This window comes from Lycorma delicatula, chromosome 1 (assembly GCF_047948215.1).
Source record: "Lycorma delicatula isolate Av1 chromosome 1, ASM4794821v1, whole genome shotgun sequence".
Taxonomy (NCBI): Eukaryota; Metazoa; Arthropoda; class Insecta; order Hemiptera; family Fulgoridae; genus Lycorma; species Lycorma delicatula.
The window spans coordinates 218,417,297-218,437,093 of record NC_134455.1 but is presented as its reverse complement, the minus strand read 5'-3'; the positions used below and the strand labels follow the sequence as shown (position 1 = coordinate 218,437,093).

The 19,797-nt window shown below is 27.0% G+C and overlaps 1 protein-coding gene and 1 long non-coding RNA gene across 4 annotated transcripts in view; one reads left to right on the top strand and one right to left on the bottom strand.

The window, feature by feature from the left end:
* The window catches only part of LOC142328695 (uncharacterized), a 41,360-nt gene that overhangs the window by 9,838 nt on the left and 11,725 nt on the right, over positions 1–19,797 (top strand). The window contains exons 1-2 of one of the 2 annotated variants that reach the window (XR_012757334.1): positions 17,466–18,104; positions 18,256–18,392. This is a non-coding gene — a long non-coding RNA (uncharacterized LOC142328695). Of the gene's footprint in view, positions 1–17,465; positions 18,105–18,255; positions 18,393–19,797 lie in introns of those variants that run through there. The other variant, XR_012757333.1, reaches the window with a different exon arrangement.
* Positions 3,015–19,797, bottom strand: part of Nup107 (nuclear pore complex protein Nup107) — a 153,028-nt gene continuing 136,245 nt past the window's right edge. For both annotated transcript variants that reach the window (XM_075372608.1, XM_075372600.1), the window contains exons 18-20: positions 16,696–16,797; positions 14,163–14,271; positions 3,015–3,327 (exon numbers count right to left, since the gene is read on the bottom strand). In XM_075372608.1, the coding sequence (XP_075228723.1) occupies positions 14,164–14,271; positions 16,696–16,797 (210 nt within the window). In that variant the 3' untranslated portion in view covers positions 3,015–3,327; position 14,163. The remainder of the gene's footprint in view (positions 3,328–14,162; positions 14,272–16,695; positions 16,798–19,797) is intronic.

Genomic DNA, 19,797 nt, shown 5'->3' with positions numbered 1-19,797 from the left:
ATTCCAATAGCTGATTTTAATGCAACAGCCATTTATTTAATTTTAAAAATTGCTAAATTGTTCTAATATAGATAGTATTTTTTTTCTCTTAAGAATGTGTTCTAAAAAAATTGCTTAAGTATAATCATAATTTTGTTTCTTTTAATAATAGAATGCAAAAATACTGTGAAGGAGAATTTCCATTAAAAAGTAAGTTATCTCAGACAATGATTAGAAAATTGTCAAGCTGCTTCATGTATCTTGTATGCATAGAATATGTATAGGTGGCATTCAAACTTGTTTCTACAGCTGTTTTATTGTACATCAATGTAAAGAAATATTCCTTTTTACAATACACCTAATAAATAAAATGCCTATTCTGACAAATAATGTAATTTAAAAAAAAAAAATATAGTAGACTAGCAAGAACATTTTAAATATATTCTAATTGAGCTATAAGAGGGAAATTTTTTAATAAAAAATATTGCTATTATATATTCAGTATTGTTTTTTTTGTTCAATCTCTGGGACCACCATTAGGTATTGATTCAGAGGATGAGATGAATGATTTGTAGTGTGTGAAAATGCCATGCCTGACTGGGATTTGAACCCAGGACCTCTGGATGAAAGGCCAAGACGCTACCACTTGTACCACATAAGCCGGATATTAGGTATTAAAAAATCTTACATGGACACCATGTGACTTCATTGTACGCCTATTAAATTACCCTATAACCATTTTTTTAAAATGAAAAGTATATAACATTTTATTTCTTTAATATTTTTTTATTTATTGTTATTGAATTATTTATTGTAAAATTTTTTTTATAAATCAGTGGTTAATAATTATTAATAAATCAATATATTTAAACTAAACAAAAGGAGATGAAGTCTGATTCGAACCGATGTGCCATCCCCTTTTAAAATCCAAATATTTAATTAATTAAAATTTTATTTACTGTAACTCTGGAACAAATGAAAATAAGTACCACTTATATTGTTGAAAAGCTCTCAGTGAGGGCTTTTTACCGCAGTTAAGAAAAAACCTTCCAATAAGGTGTCACAAGTTACATTGTCTCATTTAAAAAAAATATGTTTTCAACCATTGAAAATTTAGAAAGCATTTGCAGGCAAAATTTTGTGGTGGTAATTTAAAAAATAATTTTCACAGTTTTAATCCACAGATTATGATTATTTCAAATGCTGTAAGAAGTAATATCATAGTTACTTTTGTTGGAGTGAAATTTAAAAAATTTCTACCCCAAATGGTTTTTCACACCTACTGAGCAAAGGGGTGGGTGGATTTTAATTTTCTTTTGATTATTTTTTTTCAGATGGGTTAGGTGTGGTAGGGAGGGTGGGTTCCACACCTTTGAAAATAATTTTAAAAAAATTCCCCCCGTGAAATTGGTATACATGCCTGAAAACAGAAATATGATGGGACTGACAGCTGTTGAATAATAAATGTAGTAACTTTTCAAATCACCCGGTACACTATTTTTTAATGAGGGTTTGAATGTTTAACTAAAAAAAATAAAATGCTAATGATTTAAGAAAAACAATCTAAGATCTTCAAAACCAATGCATTTGACATTAAATGAAAATAATTTGCTGTATGATAAATTTAGCCTTTAAATTTCAAGCCTTGCATTCTGATGTTAATATTTGTTGCTACAGCTAAAATCAATAGAAGGCTAGAGCTGAATACAGTGCATATTACTGACAGCTTCTCACTTTTCATTTAAAATGTACATATGTGTGGTAATTAATCAACATTTTTTATGTCAAGCAACCTGATTTTTTTTAATGTAATCTGACGGCAGTTTATTGGTCTGTACATAAACAAACTTTCTTCCTCAAGTATTTAAACACAATATTTTCAGTGAAATGCTGAATTTCTAGATACAAGCTACTGTATTTTACTGGAATAAAAACATGGGCACAAAAATCGGTTAAACGCTTATTCTATTCAACACATGTGAACGAATGCTGCAAAGAAAAATTGCAATAAATACATATTAACAGTGAATGTCAATGTGTCACTGACATAATCATACTACTATAGAATGTTGAAAATTGAATTTTTTAGATGAACAACTATTCTCAGTTAATAATGTCTATGAATTTCATTTGTTTGTAAATTATACATATAAAATGTCTTAGGCTTTATTAATTATTTAACAGCTACAAGTTTTTTTCTGTTAGTGCCAGGGTATGGGATTGTGTTATGTGCAGTTGATTACTCCTTAGCTGCAGGTATTAGTTGTACCTATGTTCCAGTACAGTTTCAATGAGTCAAATCGTATTTAGTATATTCATTAGGTATATGGTTCATTGTTACAGCTGCTGATGCTCCATTTGCTCCTTCAATCAATAAGATAACATGGACTTCTAAAAGTCTTACACATCTACAAGTGCACTTGTTCATGTCAAAGGACATCATACAACTGTTATTTTGTAAATAAAGGCAACTGATAAAAATACAGTATTGATAAAATCCTGTAAAAATCATACGTGAAAAAATTAAATTCAAAAATTCAAGAGAATTTAGGGTATTTATTAAAATGTATTTATAAAAATTACTGGAATCTAATGAAACCAGACATAAATATGGAGTCACTCTATGTGATAATCATCAAATGGAAACTAAATGAATAACAAATTGACTGATTAACTGGTTAAATAGAAACTTTTTAGTTTTCAATTTTGGTTTATTTTACAAATACAGGTAAAGGGTTTTTCAGTATTGCCTTGTACGTATTATGCAATCTGTAATTCTTGACCTCTAAATCCTTGATACACAGTAAAGCAATTAAACACCTGAATTACCCAGACGGGCATTGCACTTTTTCTCCATCCATCCCTTTTCCTTTATACTCGATTGCTTTTATCCCATTATAGGTTCAACGGGTACAGGTTGAAATGACTTTCATTAACAGCAATGAACAGGGAAACTTGATACTTGACTAGACTTTTTGCTAATTTTCGAGGATTCATAATGGTACAAATAATACTACAAAAAAATAAGAAAAACATAAAAACCAAATTATTTTATTAATATAATTGGACAATATTAAATATATGTTACATTAATATCAAAAGTACAAACATAGTATAACAATGAAGGGATACAATCTTAATCATTTTTACAAAGTCAAGAATGTAAATTAAATAAAAAAAGAAAATAACTGAATTACAATATCAATCACTTAGAATATTATTAAAATTAACTAATTTTTTATTGAAATTTTTTCTCCACTGAAATTATATTGAAAGTTCATTTATTTCACTGGAAAATGGTAGTTAGACTGAGTTGATGAGATACAACTTTATTTACAAACTAGACACCTGCAAAAAACATATATTTTTAAAAGTTAAGTATCTACATAAGTCAATGATACAAAACATAGTCACTACATTTATGGTAGCCATATTATAAATTTCAAGAGCAGCGTCTTGCTATAAGTCACCAGTTTTTTCCTGCGATATCTTAATTAGTGTTAAATAAAGGGATTGTAATTTGTATATATTTAAATATATATTGTATATATATAATATATATAAATACAATACAATATATTTGCATTTAAAGAAAGCAATAAAAAACTAGGGAGAATGATTAAAATATGTTTTTTATTACAAACAAGGGAGAGGGATATTTCCATCAAAGATGGCTCTTTCAATTCCATAAATTTACAGCATCACTATCAGTGATGAAAATATCTTTGAAAGTCTTTTTTTTTAGGCAATCTGAAACTGCTCTGTTATATAATGTTTTTCTTCCACATTTTGAAAACATTAAGCTATGAGTGCTGTATGTTCAGACTAAGTGAATGTTATTAAAAATTTATTTAAGAAGGAATTTGAAATTTAAAGGTCTTTCTATCAGTTCATAGTCGGCTCCATACAGTTCACACAGTGCCTTTCAAATGCACTTGGCTCCTGACGATTCAGCAACTCTGTACATACTATATAAGCCAGCTCCGCACTACATTTAGGCAGTCTTCTTCCAGCCTTCTTCTATCAATTTTTATGGACTTAACATACAGACTTACAAAATATAATATAATTTTTTTTTTTGTCTTTGTTATTTGACTAGTTTGATGCAAGTCTCCAAGATTCCCTATCTAGTGAATAATCAAAAAATAGAAACTACCTGAATGACAAATTGACTGATTAACTGGTTAAACAGAAAATGTAGCAACAATGCAAAAGCTAATTTAATCAGTTTTAAAAATAAGGAAAATTTCAACTATCAATTTAAAATCCTTAATGTAGTTGGTTCTTAAATCTATAGAAACCAGTTATAATAGTGCATGCTATAATATCAAATAATAATTGCATGCATAAGAGGCATTTAAACAATGCAAAAACAGTTACTTTACATAGTTGAGATATGTTTTTTGACCTCTAAATCCTTGATCCACAGTAGGGCAATTAAATACCTGAATTACCATGACAGGCATTGCATTTTTTACCATTAAAATTATAACATATAAAAATATGCAGTCATAAATATTAAAAAAATATAAAATAAAATTTTTTTTAATATTATGTGGCTAGCCACACATACAGTGTTGTACTGAAGTTATTTGAATTTATTTTTCCAAAATATTTAATTTTTTTATTATTATTATCACACCCTTTTACCATTTCTAATACATTTAAATTTGTACCCGAATTGGTTATTGAATGTTTATTGATTTTTAAATGGTCTGCATGATTGGGGAACCCTAACTTATTGTTTTTATAAGATCTAAAGTGTTCTGCAAACCTTTTCCTAAATGATCTACTAGTTTCCCAATATAAATTTTGTTACAATCATTGCATGTTATTTTACATATACCACACAAATTATTAGGATCGTTATCATTATGCATTTTTAAATGTTTTATTATATGATTGTATGGTCTATAAGCTACTTTATATTTTTTATCATTGTAAATGTTAACCAAGTTTTCAATAATGTTGTTAGTATACAAATATTTTATATAAATACTTTCATCAACACTTTTATTATTTATGGGTATCAACGTTGTTTCATTATTAGATTTTAATTTCTGTTTTTTTTTTTTATAAATATTATCAGTTAATGTCATGTTATATCTATTTTTTACTGCACATTTTATAATATCTAAATCTAATTTTTTTTTTATTATTTGTGTAATGTATTGCTCTGTTTAACATGCTTGTAAATATATTAAATTTTGTGTGCCCAAGGATGATTCGAACTATGTTAATAATTATTTTGTTAGTAATTAGTTTCCTATAAACAGATGTTAATTTTATTACTTTTACTAATTTCTGTCAAAAACTAAAAAAATTATTATAATTTTAATGGTTTGAACTTAATGTGTGATTTGGAAGCAAAAGTTTAACTGATGATAAGGGAAAACCTTGAAAGCACTATTAGAAAAAAATAATAAGCCTAAGGTAAGAAGCATTATTAAATTATAAATCATCTAAAATTCATTTTAGGAAAAGTTACAACTTCAATGATTTTTTAAGAGATAACTCGAGCTAATCAGAAACAGATCTATCTGTTTTCCTGTCTGACAACAGTTTTGTGGACAAACTTCAGCTATCACCTCCCATATCTTTGGCTCCTCTAATCCATATCAGTTACTGGTCAAAATAGTTTAAATTAATATGAATGTGATGGTTAAGTATAATTAACTTCTACTAACATCAAGTGGTGATTATCTTGAAATTTTTCTGGTTGTTTTTACCATTGCAGATTGTTGGAGTTCCTTCATGTTCATAATTTTCAATTATTAATCTAAGATGAATATTAGAATTTATTTTCCATATTTTGTCTCATTCTAGATTGAGATATTTAGTTTTATCAGCATTATTTAAATTTAAAACAAATTCATAAGGAAACTGCTAAATGCTGGCAAATTTGATCAACAACATAAATTAGTTTAATTCAGAATTATTTTGAATGCCCTTAAATAACAAAATAAAAGTATGGTGGGTACAAGATTAGATTTTAATATACTGCATGTAACATTTTATAGTTTTGATCTTTCTTTCTAATAACATTAGATGCACTCAGTTTACTATAAGGGCTATTCGGAAAGTAACCTCAGATTCATTATTAAAAAAACACAAATTGATAAAAAAACAATTTATTACATATAACTTAAGCTACATCTTTATCTACTTTTCTACACAATTACTGTCCAAATCAAGGTACTTGTCATATCTATGACAAGTAGTAACATCGTCTTTCAACTACTCATCATTTTCAAAATTCTGCATTGCTAACCATTTCTTCATTTTCAGGAAAAAGTGATAATCACTGGGAGCCAAATCAGGGCTGTATGGAGGATGGTTAAACAACTTCCATTTGAAACTGTCAATTTGGCACTGAGTGTGTACTGCAGTATGCAAATGAGCATTGTCATGAAGAAAAACAATGCCTGAACTCGGCATGCAACTTTGTTTAAATGGCCCTTCTCAATTTTTTTTGACATCTTGCAGTAAGTTTAAGCATTATTTCAGTTGAGCTACTCAGAAATTTGACTTCCTGATCTCAGTATTAAGAGGAGTTGAAAAATGGTGTTACTACCTGGCTTAATTCAGAGTTTTATGACGACGGTATTCAGAAACTTGTTAGATTTGAAAAGTGTCTTAATTTAAATGGCAATTACGTAGAAAGGTAGCTAAAAGATGTATGAAATAAATTCTTTTTTTATAAATTGGTATCGAAAGTTACTTTCTGATTAATCCTTGTATTTTCACAAACTATTGTCAATGAGTTAGGTGCACCTAAATCATTCTAATGAGATATGCTTGTTGGGTTTTCAAGGTTTGTTAAAAGAAGTGACAAGTAGTGAATAATGTAAAATGCTTTAGATTTATCCCTTAATTTTTCCCCCTTTACTGTAGTACTGATTATGGATTAAATATAATTATAGTTTTCTTTTCTGGTGTGAATAAACATTTCCTAAAACCTAAACTAGGTTTTATGAAAAAATATTTTCTTATAATTCAGGAAATCAAAAAGAAATTATTAGTCAAAATTAAATAAAAAAAGGATAAAATATTATGCGGAATGATGTGTGAAGTCACACAACCCAAATTGGATGACACCAGCGCAATTGCGAACTAAACTTAATTTTAAAAGATTTTTATTTTGTGAAAATGAATATTTATTTTGAAACAATGAGATCAGTACATGTTATTCAAAGTATTGTCCATTGTTAGCTATAATTTTTTCCCATATTTGTGGTAAAAGACAGATTCCTTTTCAGAAGAATGACTTGTTTTTTTGAAGCTATCTGAGAATCGAACCATTTTTTGATATCTTCAAAAGAAATGAAGTGCTGGTCAGACAGGTGGTTCTAACAAGTGGAAATAGGAAGGAACAGTATCTGATGAATATGTGGGTGGGCTAGAACTCCCCATTTGAGCAGCTCTAGCATTTCCTTGACAGGTTTAGCAACATGTGACTGAGTGTTGTCACAAAAGAAAATCATTTTGTCTTATCTTTTGGCATATTCTGGTCATTTCCTCTTTTAATTCTCAGATTACCTGCAATAGTTGTTGGTAATGGTCCCCAGTAATGGTTTCACCAGACTTTTTTTTTCAGGTGTAGCTCACATCTTTGTCAAATGCAGAGCAATACCTTTGAATAATGGATATTCGGCTTTGCTGTTGATGTTGATGGTTAGCTAGGCTTGCACCATGATTTTTTGTGCTTGGGATTATCGTAATGTATACATTTTTCATTGCCAGTGATGATAGAGTGCAAAAAACCCTTCCTTCTTTGCCACTGAAATAGTAATTCACATGTGAAATAATGCCTTTCAATGTCCTTTGGCTTTCTCAGTTCGTATGGCACCCAATCTCCTTGCTTTTGAACCATTCCATGGTCTTCAAACATTTAGAGATGGTCATTTCAGTCACATTTAATGCTTCTGTTAATTGTTTACATGCCTGACAATGATCTTCATCTAGCAATGCCTACAATTCTTTGTCTTCAGCAAACATTTTCAGTTGGCCAGGGCGGTCCTTGTCTTCCAAATCAAAATATCTAAATCAGTATTCACAAGTTGAAATTGATGGAGAATAAAAGGCATAAGCTTCAGACAACAAAGAAAGACTTTCAGCTGCTGAATTCTTAAAAAAAAAATGGAATTAAAAATTTTCAATGGAAACAAACAAGTAATGCTTATTGCAAATTGCATTTTGTTATCACAAAACTCAAAATATTCAATCTGCTAAAAAAAGAGGTTGTTTATACTTCAACCAAATGACATGTACCGATTCTTAAAGCCTAAAGACAGGGTTTTTATATGGTTTGATTTAGTATGAACTAAAACCAACAGATGCTAATTACACAATCTCTAGTAAATTCTTTATTTAAAATTAAGTTTAGTACCAAATAACTTCTAAGATTGCTGTTACAATGTTCCTGGCAAGGCCGATATTTTGCCGAAGCTGCATTTTAAACAGGGTTAAAATGCAAACATCATATGACTCATCTGTCTGTTAGTTATTTTTCAACAGTATAACAAGCATGCTGTTTTCAAAAATCCAGCATATATTTAATGTTAAATATTATTTAATCACTTCGTCTTATTCTGGAATGTTTTTATGGCAAATTTTTTCAATAGTGTAGTAACAAATAAATTGATTAAATTTATTTTACTGTTTAGACAGATCAGATCTAGATTTTGTTAGACAGGAAATGCACCAGATTTAAACGTAGTGACATTCTTCAGTGTTACATAACATTCATCATCTGCTTTTATGTTCTCTAGAGAAGTCAATCAGAAAACTTTCCCAGCAGACTGAACTTTTGGTCAGGGGTAGTTCATGAGGCTATAAAATAACTTGTTACACCTACATTGAATTTGAGCAGTGCAAGACCTTGGAGAAATAAGGTGTACATGTTTTTTATTTAGTCTGTGGTTTTATTTTTCTTGATATATTAACAGCCAAAACAATAGAGTACAAAGTTCTGAGAATTCTCTTATTTATCTTCAAAGGCCATTGCACTCCTAAAATATTAGTTCATGATTTCACAATGAGAAATGATCAGATCCATTTATTCCACAGAAAATTTAATTTAAAACATTATTCAGAAATTATTGCAAGTCTCTAGCCTCGCTTGAAATTGAAAAGTGAAACTGCCGGCTATACCAAGATGTGCTACATGCTACAGCACAAAAAAGGAGTTATGTTAATCTTTCGATGACCATGTAATTTTCTATGATCTATGGCCTCCACTTTCCCTGGATCTCTCACAATCAGATTTTTACTTATGGGATCAACTGATATTTTCAAGAACAGTACACACAATTTAGATAAACTGAAGGAAAACACTGAAGACATCATCTCTCAGTGCAGCAACTCATAAGAGAATTGCACTGAACATAAAGAAACAAGTTGATAAGTCACATAGAAATTTTTAACATTGTGACATAAAGTGAAAAAAAAACTTAATTTATTTCCTAATACAAGGGTTGCCTGACTTTATGAACACTTTGTATATCACACTGTTTTCTTTTATAGAAAAAATAATCTTTTAGGTAACATTTATCATGGTTTTAGAAAGGGTTTAAAAAGTAAATCCAATATTACACATCAAAAAAGTTTAGTAAATCTTAAATAAATGTTAAATAATTAAAATAATTTTACATTAAATGAGACACAAATTTAAGTAAATATCTATACGTTTATAATTATTTTTGTAAATTAATGAAATTACTGAATTACTTACAAAGGATGGCAGAACATTACATTATTAAAAGACTCTCACCAATTAAGATTTTATATATATGTTATTCATCAAAATAGCTCATATCAAACAACATGGTTTTTCTATCAGATATAACTGCAATATATTATTGTTCTGAACATGTACATAATTATACACATAGTACATAATATAAAAATACAAAATTTTTCTAATATTATGTTTTTTGTCAAATATTACTACAATATATTATTTAATTTGGAACAGGTACATAATTTTTCTTCCTCATGCATCTAGCCAAAAACACCCCTGTGGTATGCTGAATTCCTGGAATAATCTTGTTTTTCAAACAATTTAATAGGATCATCTGAAAAGTACTAACTTCAAGATCAATGCATACAACTTTTTTCTGAACCATTTTTCTGTAAACATTTTCTATAATGGACATCATTTTTTATTGTTGCTACTTTGTTTCTTACAAATATGAACCTTGCAATGAATAATATAAGAAATTAGTAAATTAAAAATACAAGACCTGTTCTTCTGCATAAAAACATTGAAATATTTTTACATATATCTTATTCTGGTGATAGTGGTATATTGTTTAGGCAAGAAATTTAAAATCTAAGATTTCATTTAATTTTTTTAACATAAATTACCATAATTATTGGTTGTTAGATTAAATAAATTATACACTATTTATTGTTCATTTAATTTATTTTCCTTAAAGAGGAGATAAAGAAAAAAAAAGGGGAGAGAGAGAGAGATCATAATTCATAATTTCATGATATGCTCTTCTAAATTTATATGAGTTGTTATACTGTGCAGGTCAAAAGTATGGAAACCCCTCACCCACTTTAAAACGATTCTAGGTAGGATACTTAACTTTAAAGATAAGGTATCAATTAATTAATTTATATTCTGATGAAAAATAGAATTTCAATCTCTTCTTGGGGGGTGGTCCAGGGGTTGTAACTCACACTATTTTAAGTGGTAACACCCTTTGTGTGATAAATTATTTTAAATGTCTCTTTAAGACAAGAAAAAATGGTACAGATAAAAGTTGGTATGATGTCTGTACCCAAAATGGTCACGAGATAAAATTTGGATTTTGAAAATTACTGCATCTAATAAGTTCAAATAATAAAATTAAATAAAAAGAAATTAAAGTGAATTAATTAAAAATTTATTTAAAAAATTAAACTTAATTTTTAAAAAATAAAAAATTTTTAACACAAAAAATTGCTTTTTATCCAATTTAATGAATAAATTAAAATACTGTCAGTCCATCATGCTGATCAGCTAATCATTGATGGTTTCTTACCATTTTTGTAAAAATGAAGCTTACTTCATTATTGTGTAATATTCTATTTAGAATGCTTCATTGTTACACTGATAGTTTTTTTATGAGAATTTATTGTGATTGGTTGGCTAATTAATTTTGTCTATCTTTACCAAATTTGTAAACTACTTTTATTACTTATATCTTTTTTACTGAAGTAATTTTTTCTGTACTACCTGCTAACTACTATCAAGTCACTTTTTTCTTTTCTTTTTTTTTTTTTCAAGTCACTTAGTGTATGGAAGAGGGTCACACTTTTAATGATGAGGGGGCTTTGGTGATAGAGTATGGTTATATAATGAAATTTGTGAATTATTCAATGCAAAAATGTAATAATCATAACCCTATTTCAAAAGTTAGAGGGTCAAAAACCATCAAACCATTTCAAGAAACAGGGAGCAATAATAAAAGGGGATTAACCAATAATAATAAAAAAAGTCTCCAACAAATAATAAAAAATCATGAGATTATGCAAGAATTTATTGAAAATCCTCATCCCTCGATTCAAACACAGCAGCACGAGAACATAACATCAACCAAAGTTTAGTGATTTGAACATAAAAGAGTGAAAATTTCAAACCAATAAAATTCATCTGGTGCAAGAACTTAATGAAGATAATTACAATTGAAGACTTGAATTCTGTGAAATTATGATGAACAATATTTGTGCAGGTCCTAATTTATTAAACAACATAGTTTTTAGTGATGAGGTCACATTTTGTTTTAAATGGCAATATAAATCACAATAATTATCGATACTGGACTGTTATTAATCCACACTGGTATTGTGAGGTACGTACACAGTATCCAGTCAAAGCAAATGTACAGGTAGGTATTATTGGTGGATGATTGATAGGGCCTGTATTTATTAATGGAAATTTAAACGCAGAGAAATTGAGACCTTGCTTCTTGACCATATCATTCCAAACATTCAAAATGTTGTTGGCCCCAACTTCCAAGTAAGTGAAATTTTAAAAGCATCTTTTCCTGGATGATGGATTGACTGAAGCAGTCAAATAAAATGGCCAGCGATAACACCTGACTTGTCAATGGATTACTTTCTATGGAGCCACTTAAAAAGTATTATTTATCATAATAAGCCCCAAGATATTGATGATTTACAAAATAGAATTCTAGAATCAGCACAAAATATTACTAGGGAATCACTGAATAATGCTGAATCATCCTTTTACAACCGAGTGGCACACTGTCAAACAGGAGGACATTTATTAAAATGAAATTTAAGTATCTAAGCAAATGGTTGTCTTAATAAATAATTTAAAAAAAATAAATAAGTTTATTTGATAGTATCCATTTAAAAATTTAAATGATAGTATCATGTAGCATCCATTTTTATATAAATTTATTTATTTTGTGATAACAGTCCTTAAATTATCAATGTAATTTTTTTTAAATCTAAAATTTATCCCGCTACCATTTTCAGTACAGACATCATACAAACTTTTTATTTATACCTTCTTTTTTTTGTCTTAAAGAAACATTTTAACTGATGTATCATACAAGGAGTGTTTCCATTTAAAATCTTGAGTTACAACACCAGGGCCACCCCTCAAGAAGGGGTTGAAATTCTATTCTCATCAAAAGATAAAGTAGTTGACCGATACCTTATCCTGAAAGTTTTTGCCTCGCTTTGTATATCTTTAAACATTAGTTAAGTTTAGAGGATATCAATGAAATTATTATCACTAAGCATAATGAACGTGTATTCATACTATCATGTAAATACAAGACAACTTAATCAAAATGATTTACTTGTTTGAAGAAGTAATTTATCATTGAGAGAAACTCATTAAGGTGTAACAACTATGGAAAACTTTCAATTGCCTCTTAATAGAGTATAAGTAAAATTGCCAAAAATTTGAAATCTTATGGACATATAAAGTGTTTATTCATTCCAATTTATTTTTTGGGGTATATTTTCATGGTATTTCAATTAGAAAATTCTAATACATATTTTTATTTTAAAAATATGTAAATTAGCCTTATAAAAATTGTAAGTCTCCTTTTCTACTTAAATTTTAGGGTACTTTTGCAGGAATAGATTAACCCAATTGATGCTACCATGAACCCAACCTAGTGAATGCTGGGTTTATATTTTTTGTATTTGCAGTATTCACTATTAGCCTACCTACTTTATTTATTATTACTGTAAAAGTGATAGTAACTATAAAAATAAATCCTAATTAGAAGTTTAATAATAATAAATAATCACGATGATAATGACTGATAGTGATGATTGGTGATGTGATATTAAGGTAGTGTAGTGGTAGTGATAACTGAATTTTTATAAGAAATAATTTTTTGGTTAATCATAAAATGACTTAAAATTATGTTCTAATGTTTTATTTAAAAAGTTATCAAACTATTCCAAATGTTAGACTTGATGTGATATTGAGTGATTTTAAGGATCTAAACATAATCTTCTGAATGCTAATTTTAATATTAATACAAAAGTAACTTTTATTACAGAATAGGCCTTTTATATTATAACACTAACTTGGTTTATCACATGTCAAAAACAAACAAGTTGCAGGTTGTTAGTGTAATCACTATTGTAGTAGAGAAAATATTTGGGATTAATTGTAAGATCTGCATTACTTACTGTACATAAGAATTATAAAATTCATACCAAGCTTAAACACTTTCATTCACTTTAGTGACCCTTACTGTAAGATAATATCTGGAGATTATTTAAAAATAAATAAATAAATGATATGAAGATAGAAAAATAAATGCAAAATATTTAAATAATCAAAATTAAAAATTTCTTGTTTATTAACAGTAAAAAAATTTTTGAATTGATTGAAGTTAAAAATTTGGTTATAAAAACAAAATATTTTAAAGCATCCCAAAAATATATATAATGCTTGGTTTGAAATTGTAAACACATGTTTACATTTTAAACTATTCTGAATAACTATAATTGCTTAAACAACCTTCTGAGATGTTGTAGAGTTAAAAATAAAGATACTGCTCATAGAGTTTAAAAGTTTCAGTCATTGGAATATAATTTCAAATGTGGAAGTTTTTTAACTGGTTTTGATTAGGAGAGGTTAGCAATACATTATTAACTAAATCTGAAATAACCATATCTATTAGAAATTTTCTGACCTTAAGATGAAATAGCATAACCCCAAGGATCTTTTTTGTTATCTAGCAATGAAAGAGATGTTTCAGAGAGTTTAGTCAATAATTCTCCCAACTGCTGTCTTGAATAAACCTAAAAAACAAAATTCTATACAGTTAAAACATTTGCAAATGGAAAAATATCTGCTTACACATAAAAAAATTTATCGCATAAAAATAACTAAGACTACAGAAGTTTATTCAAAAATGGTGAAAGCAGATACAGATAGATATTTAAAACTTTGACAGCTGCTGCAAAACAACTCCATTTTTAAGAGAATGAAATTATTCTTAATCCTGGTCACCTTTCCAAGAATGGATATTATTTTTCATTTCCAGTTACTTCACTGATAGAATTACTTCTTTTAATCGATGGTCTCAACTAATTTTTTTAAAAAGTTAATAGTGACTAATAATGATCAGTGCTTCAGGTAGAGTAGAGAACAAAGAAGGCAACCTTATTGCATAATGTTATGATATGCAATAAAATTTATGCCTCATTACGAGTTATTAACAAGATGTGTATTTTACTTTTGAGTGCAAGAGAAGTGAAAGGAAACCAACTCATCGTGCCACTGGATAAGCAATACTTCTTGATGATAAAATTTGAATTGTACAAAGGGGAATACAACAAATCAAACTAATCCTTTTAACCATTCGATCCAATTCAATGATTAGATCAATGGGTTAGTATCACTGCCAAATAGGTACTTTTTATGTTTAATCTGAATTAACTGATGAAGCTGTTAGCTGATAGCATGGAAGCTCTTAACTGTTTAACTCTGGTAATCTGCGCACAATAGTATATATCTACACAAAATAATAATATAATATATCATAATATATAATAATATCATAATATATCATAATATAATATATATTATAATATAATATAATAATAATGTAATATATCTACACAGAACTAGTATCTTATCTCCCTTAAAAAAAAGACAGGATTAGACCAAATGTGAGATAATTGGGTTTATACTTTCTTTAATAAGGTATAATCAAGAATCATGGATAATCTGTTTACTAAAAATCATAATACATATGGCCACAGTATGTACGGCATAACAGAAAATTTCACTTTAATCTGAACGCATTTGGAAAAAGTGCAAAGTCTTCAGATCATCTATCAGATATAAGCTTAACTTTAAAATATTCTGAATTTAGAATAAAAACTAAAATATTTTGAAATGAAAACTTTATCAGTTTGAAAGAAAAACAAAAACTAATATATAGAGTATCAACTTCTGAACCAAGAATGAATATTCTCATTGGTTGTAGTTAACATTCTTGGGTAATATATAAATCAATTTGAAAAAAATCATTAAACTTTATATAAAATACTGTATAAATGTAAACTGGAATCGTATGAATCAAACAGTCCAGAAAGTATTTATTTTAAAATATCTCATTACTGCATTTCTAACTCGATGAAGATTAATAAAACAATTCATGAAAGTTTTGAAAGACAAATAAATAATAAAATAATGAAGAAGTTGATAAGAGGAGAAGGAGAATCAGTTTTAAAGGAGCTGTAGAACTTGTTTAATGTAAAGTGGGTACCAAATGATTATAAAAAGATGCAGACGATGTATGTGACAGTGCTAATTTCTTTATGATCTGTTTTCATTTGCATCCAACATCAACACTGTGTATTTAACATAGACAGGTTTTATGTGTAAATTATCAATAAAGTTCAATCATGTGATGAATATATATCCAAATTAAAAAATTAAACAAAAAAATATGATAAAAACAAAAATTTGCCATAAAAAATTCTATTTCTATTACTGTTCTTTCTTAAAAACACTCAGCTTTTTTTTGCCATTGTTTTAATAATAAAGAACTAAATTATTTATGTTTTTGGCATCACACCAATTTTTCTTAATTTTTAAAAGTTATCAATATAAATTCTACTACTGGAACATAAATTTTAATTATATTAGAGACAATATCCCATATTTAATGAAAAAAGTTTGAACTATATAAAAAAAAAAAAAAAAAATGTTATAAAGGTCATTGTGATTACGTAAGTCAGATTTTGAAATATTCCTAACCAGAAAAACTAATACAGTTTTATCAAAATGCTTATTAATGTAAAATAAGCACAAACATTTTTACAGTTTATTCTACATTTTCTGAATGTCAACATTCCTTTGTATTTTTCTTTAAATTTAAAAATAAAATCCACTAAATCTAATAGCAAAATAAAGCCACCATTTTTTATTTTTTTATATTTAAAAAAAAATTTTTTGAGAGCTTCTATTGAATTTATATATTGTTTTATTTTTTTAACTACTTATAAAGTGTGGTTGGTGTTTATCGATGTTATGAGTAGAAATTATTGCTAAATTATCAATTAGTTAATTGCTTCAACTTCTCAACTTTTTTCCTAACCTTATCTCAACATTTTTTAATCTTGTTTGACTTGTCCATTTGGTAAATTTTTATTATAAAAAATTTTTGGGAAATTAGGAGAGAAATAATTATCACAATAATTAGAAAAACTTACCTTATACAACTCATATTGTTCTGACACAACTAAATCTGCCAGTTTCATACATTCACCGTATTCTCCTGAACTTTGTAGCACTGTATGAAGGAGAAGAATAACCTGAAAAAATAACCAAAAAAATCTCAACAAATACATTATTTGACACGTTGAATGTTCAACAATAAGCAAGAAATTAAAAAGACAAATGCTAACTGGACAATCAATACAAAAACGTAACTATAAAATATTTCCATTCTAATGCCTTAGTTTATAAACACTGAGGGTAAAAACCATTAAAATCTCTACACAATATTCTCTACAAAAGTTTCTTGTCCAGTATTAACTAATTATGTTTTATGAACCAATTTTTTAAAAAATAAATAAAATTAATATTTTCAACAGTGAAGCTGACAGTAAAAGTAAGGTGCATTTTTTATGTAAAATTTTGTAACTTTCTGCAAGAAATTATATAAGTTAGTGAAAATTACTTCAGAAAATAAAATAACTCAACACTTAAGCCAATAAAAGTATGACTGTAAAAGTACATGTAAAATTGATTGCTTGCACAACTTATTAAATGCTACTGAACTGCCTAAACATTTGCCTTCATGCAATAAATAAAATTGTAGTATTTCACGGAAATTTTAAACAAAATTTAAAAATATGACATCAAGGCATAAGATAAAATTAAAATTAAAATCAAATAAAAATAATTTTAACTAAAGCAATTATGCATGTTGTTCATTTAACTAAACTTGCTTTACAATACTGATTGAAATATATTAAATTATACATCATTATCAAAATAGATAGTGGTGCCATCTACTGCAGCTTTAAAAATATCCTCATATTCTGTTTGAAGGTTGATCATATAAAATTTATTTAATGTCAAATCTCTTACTGTTTGTATTCATATTATATTTTTTAATTTCCAGTATTTTAAATTTGTTCTAATATCAGATATTGTATGTTTATTCTTATTCTTAATCAGTTGGTCAGATACATTAGAAAAACCCAGATTACCTTTTTTATAATTTCTAAAATGTTTTAAAAATCTAGCCTTAAATAATCTAGACTGTACAGGAAAGACCAGTGGATCATTTAAGGCTAGATTCTTGAAACATTTTAGAAATTATAAAAAAAGGTAAACTGGGTTTCTCTAATGCATCTGATTAAGAATAATCATACAATATCTGATATTAGGGCAAATTTAAAAATACTGGAAATTAAAAAATGTAATGTGAATACAAATAGTAAGAGATTATACATTATTGAAAGACACTATACACAAACATAATAATAAGTTTAATATGATCAATCTTCAGACAAATATGAGGAAGACAGGATTTTGAAAGCTGCAGTAGATGGCACCACCATCTATTTTGATGGTGATTTATAATTTAATATATTTCAATCAGTACAGTGAAGTAAGTTCAGTAAAATGGACATCATGCATAATTACTTTACTTAAATTTTTTTTTATTTGATTTTATGCCTTGACGTCATATTTTTACAGTTGTAAAAATTTTTACAATTTAATTTTTAATGTTAATTTTAATTAATTTTTCATATTTTTAGATTTTAAATAAAATAAATAAATGCATGATATGCTATTATATTTTACGGAGTTTGTAATATAATTTGAGATCAATATATAATGCAGCCGATGATGCAAGTAAATCGTCAAAGCACTCTTGCATATATAGTGGAATAAGGTAAGTCATGGTACTTTATTTATTCTGTACTTTGGTTCATCTAATAAAATAAATATATTTGTATATAATACAGAGGAGTATGATTCTCTTAAAATTATTGATTTAAAAAATATATTTATATATATACAGTGATTCAGGAGGAAAGGAAAATAATTTTGGTAACTGATTCTAGAGTTTGAAATAAGGAATAACGTTCACACAAACATATACCTGAAAATGCTTTTTTATTTATTTACAGCTAAAATAATTTAATAATTTAACAAAATATTTTCTATAGTGCTATTTCATGAAAATAGTTAAAGACAAGTGTACATCTGTAATTAACTACATACATTTTACAATGATACATAATGAGGGAGGTTCAATGAAAAACAGTAACTGGTACAATGATCATACAGATATTTTAAAACTGATAATATTCAAATCAAACCACAACTCATGTTCCAGTGGGAGATAAAATCTTCTGTAGAATGAATATTTTATTTATAAAGGCCTGAATGGGCTATCACAATAAAACAAAATTATAAAATTAAATCTGTACCCAAAAGAATTTTACTGATACTTTTTGTAAATATATATTAAATAATGATCAGAAATATTGCAGAAGTATGATTTCACTAAAAGTCTAGCATAGAAGTACATTACTTGAACAAGAAAAAAAGTTGTTTTACTTAAAAGTAAGTTGTTTTATTTATTGTTTTTCATGGTGTAACTAAAATAAAGACTATATTTTATGAATTGTTTATAATGATTCCAGTAATTAATTTTATATAATTTTATTTATATTTTAAATTATTTTATAAATTTTCTCTTTTAAAATTAAACACTAAAATAAATAAATATATATATATATATTTTTATTGTAATAATACTTGACAATATTTTACAGATAAAAAATAAAAAAAATTACTACTTTACATTCAGTTAATTCTTAACAACTATCTTACTCATGCTTACCTCTGGAAGTAATAATCATATATATTATAAATTTTATGGAATTTTTTTTTTTTTGAGGGTGAAAAACATCTGAGCGTTATCGTCGCCCAGATTTTTTTTATGAAAAAAAATTAAAGTAATTAAAACTAATCTAATAGATAAATAGTAAAATTTAAAACTAATATCACAGGTAAAATAAAAATAAAAGCAAATACAATTTAACAAGGTCCGAGATGGGAGTAAAAGGCCCATTCTCAGATAGCAAAAGCACTAAAAGAATACAAAAAAAGCTAAAAAAAATAAAAACACTAACATAAAACTTAAAACTAGGATAAAAACTAAAATAGCAAAAATAAATAAAACTTAAAACTAACACAAAATATATAATAAAAAATTAAAACTAAGTTAAAAACAAAAATTAAAAAAAGGAAATAAAACTTAAAACTATTATGTTTAAAGACTTACAACT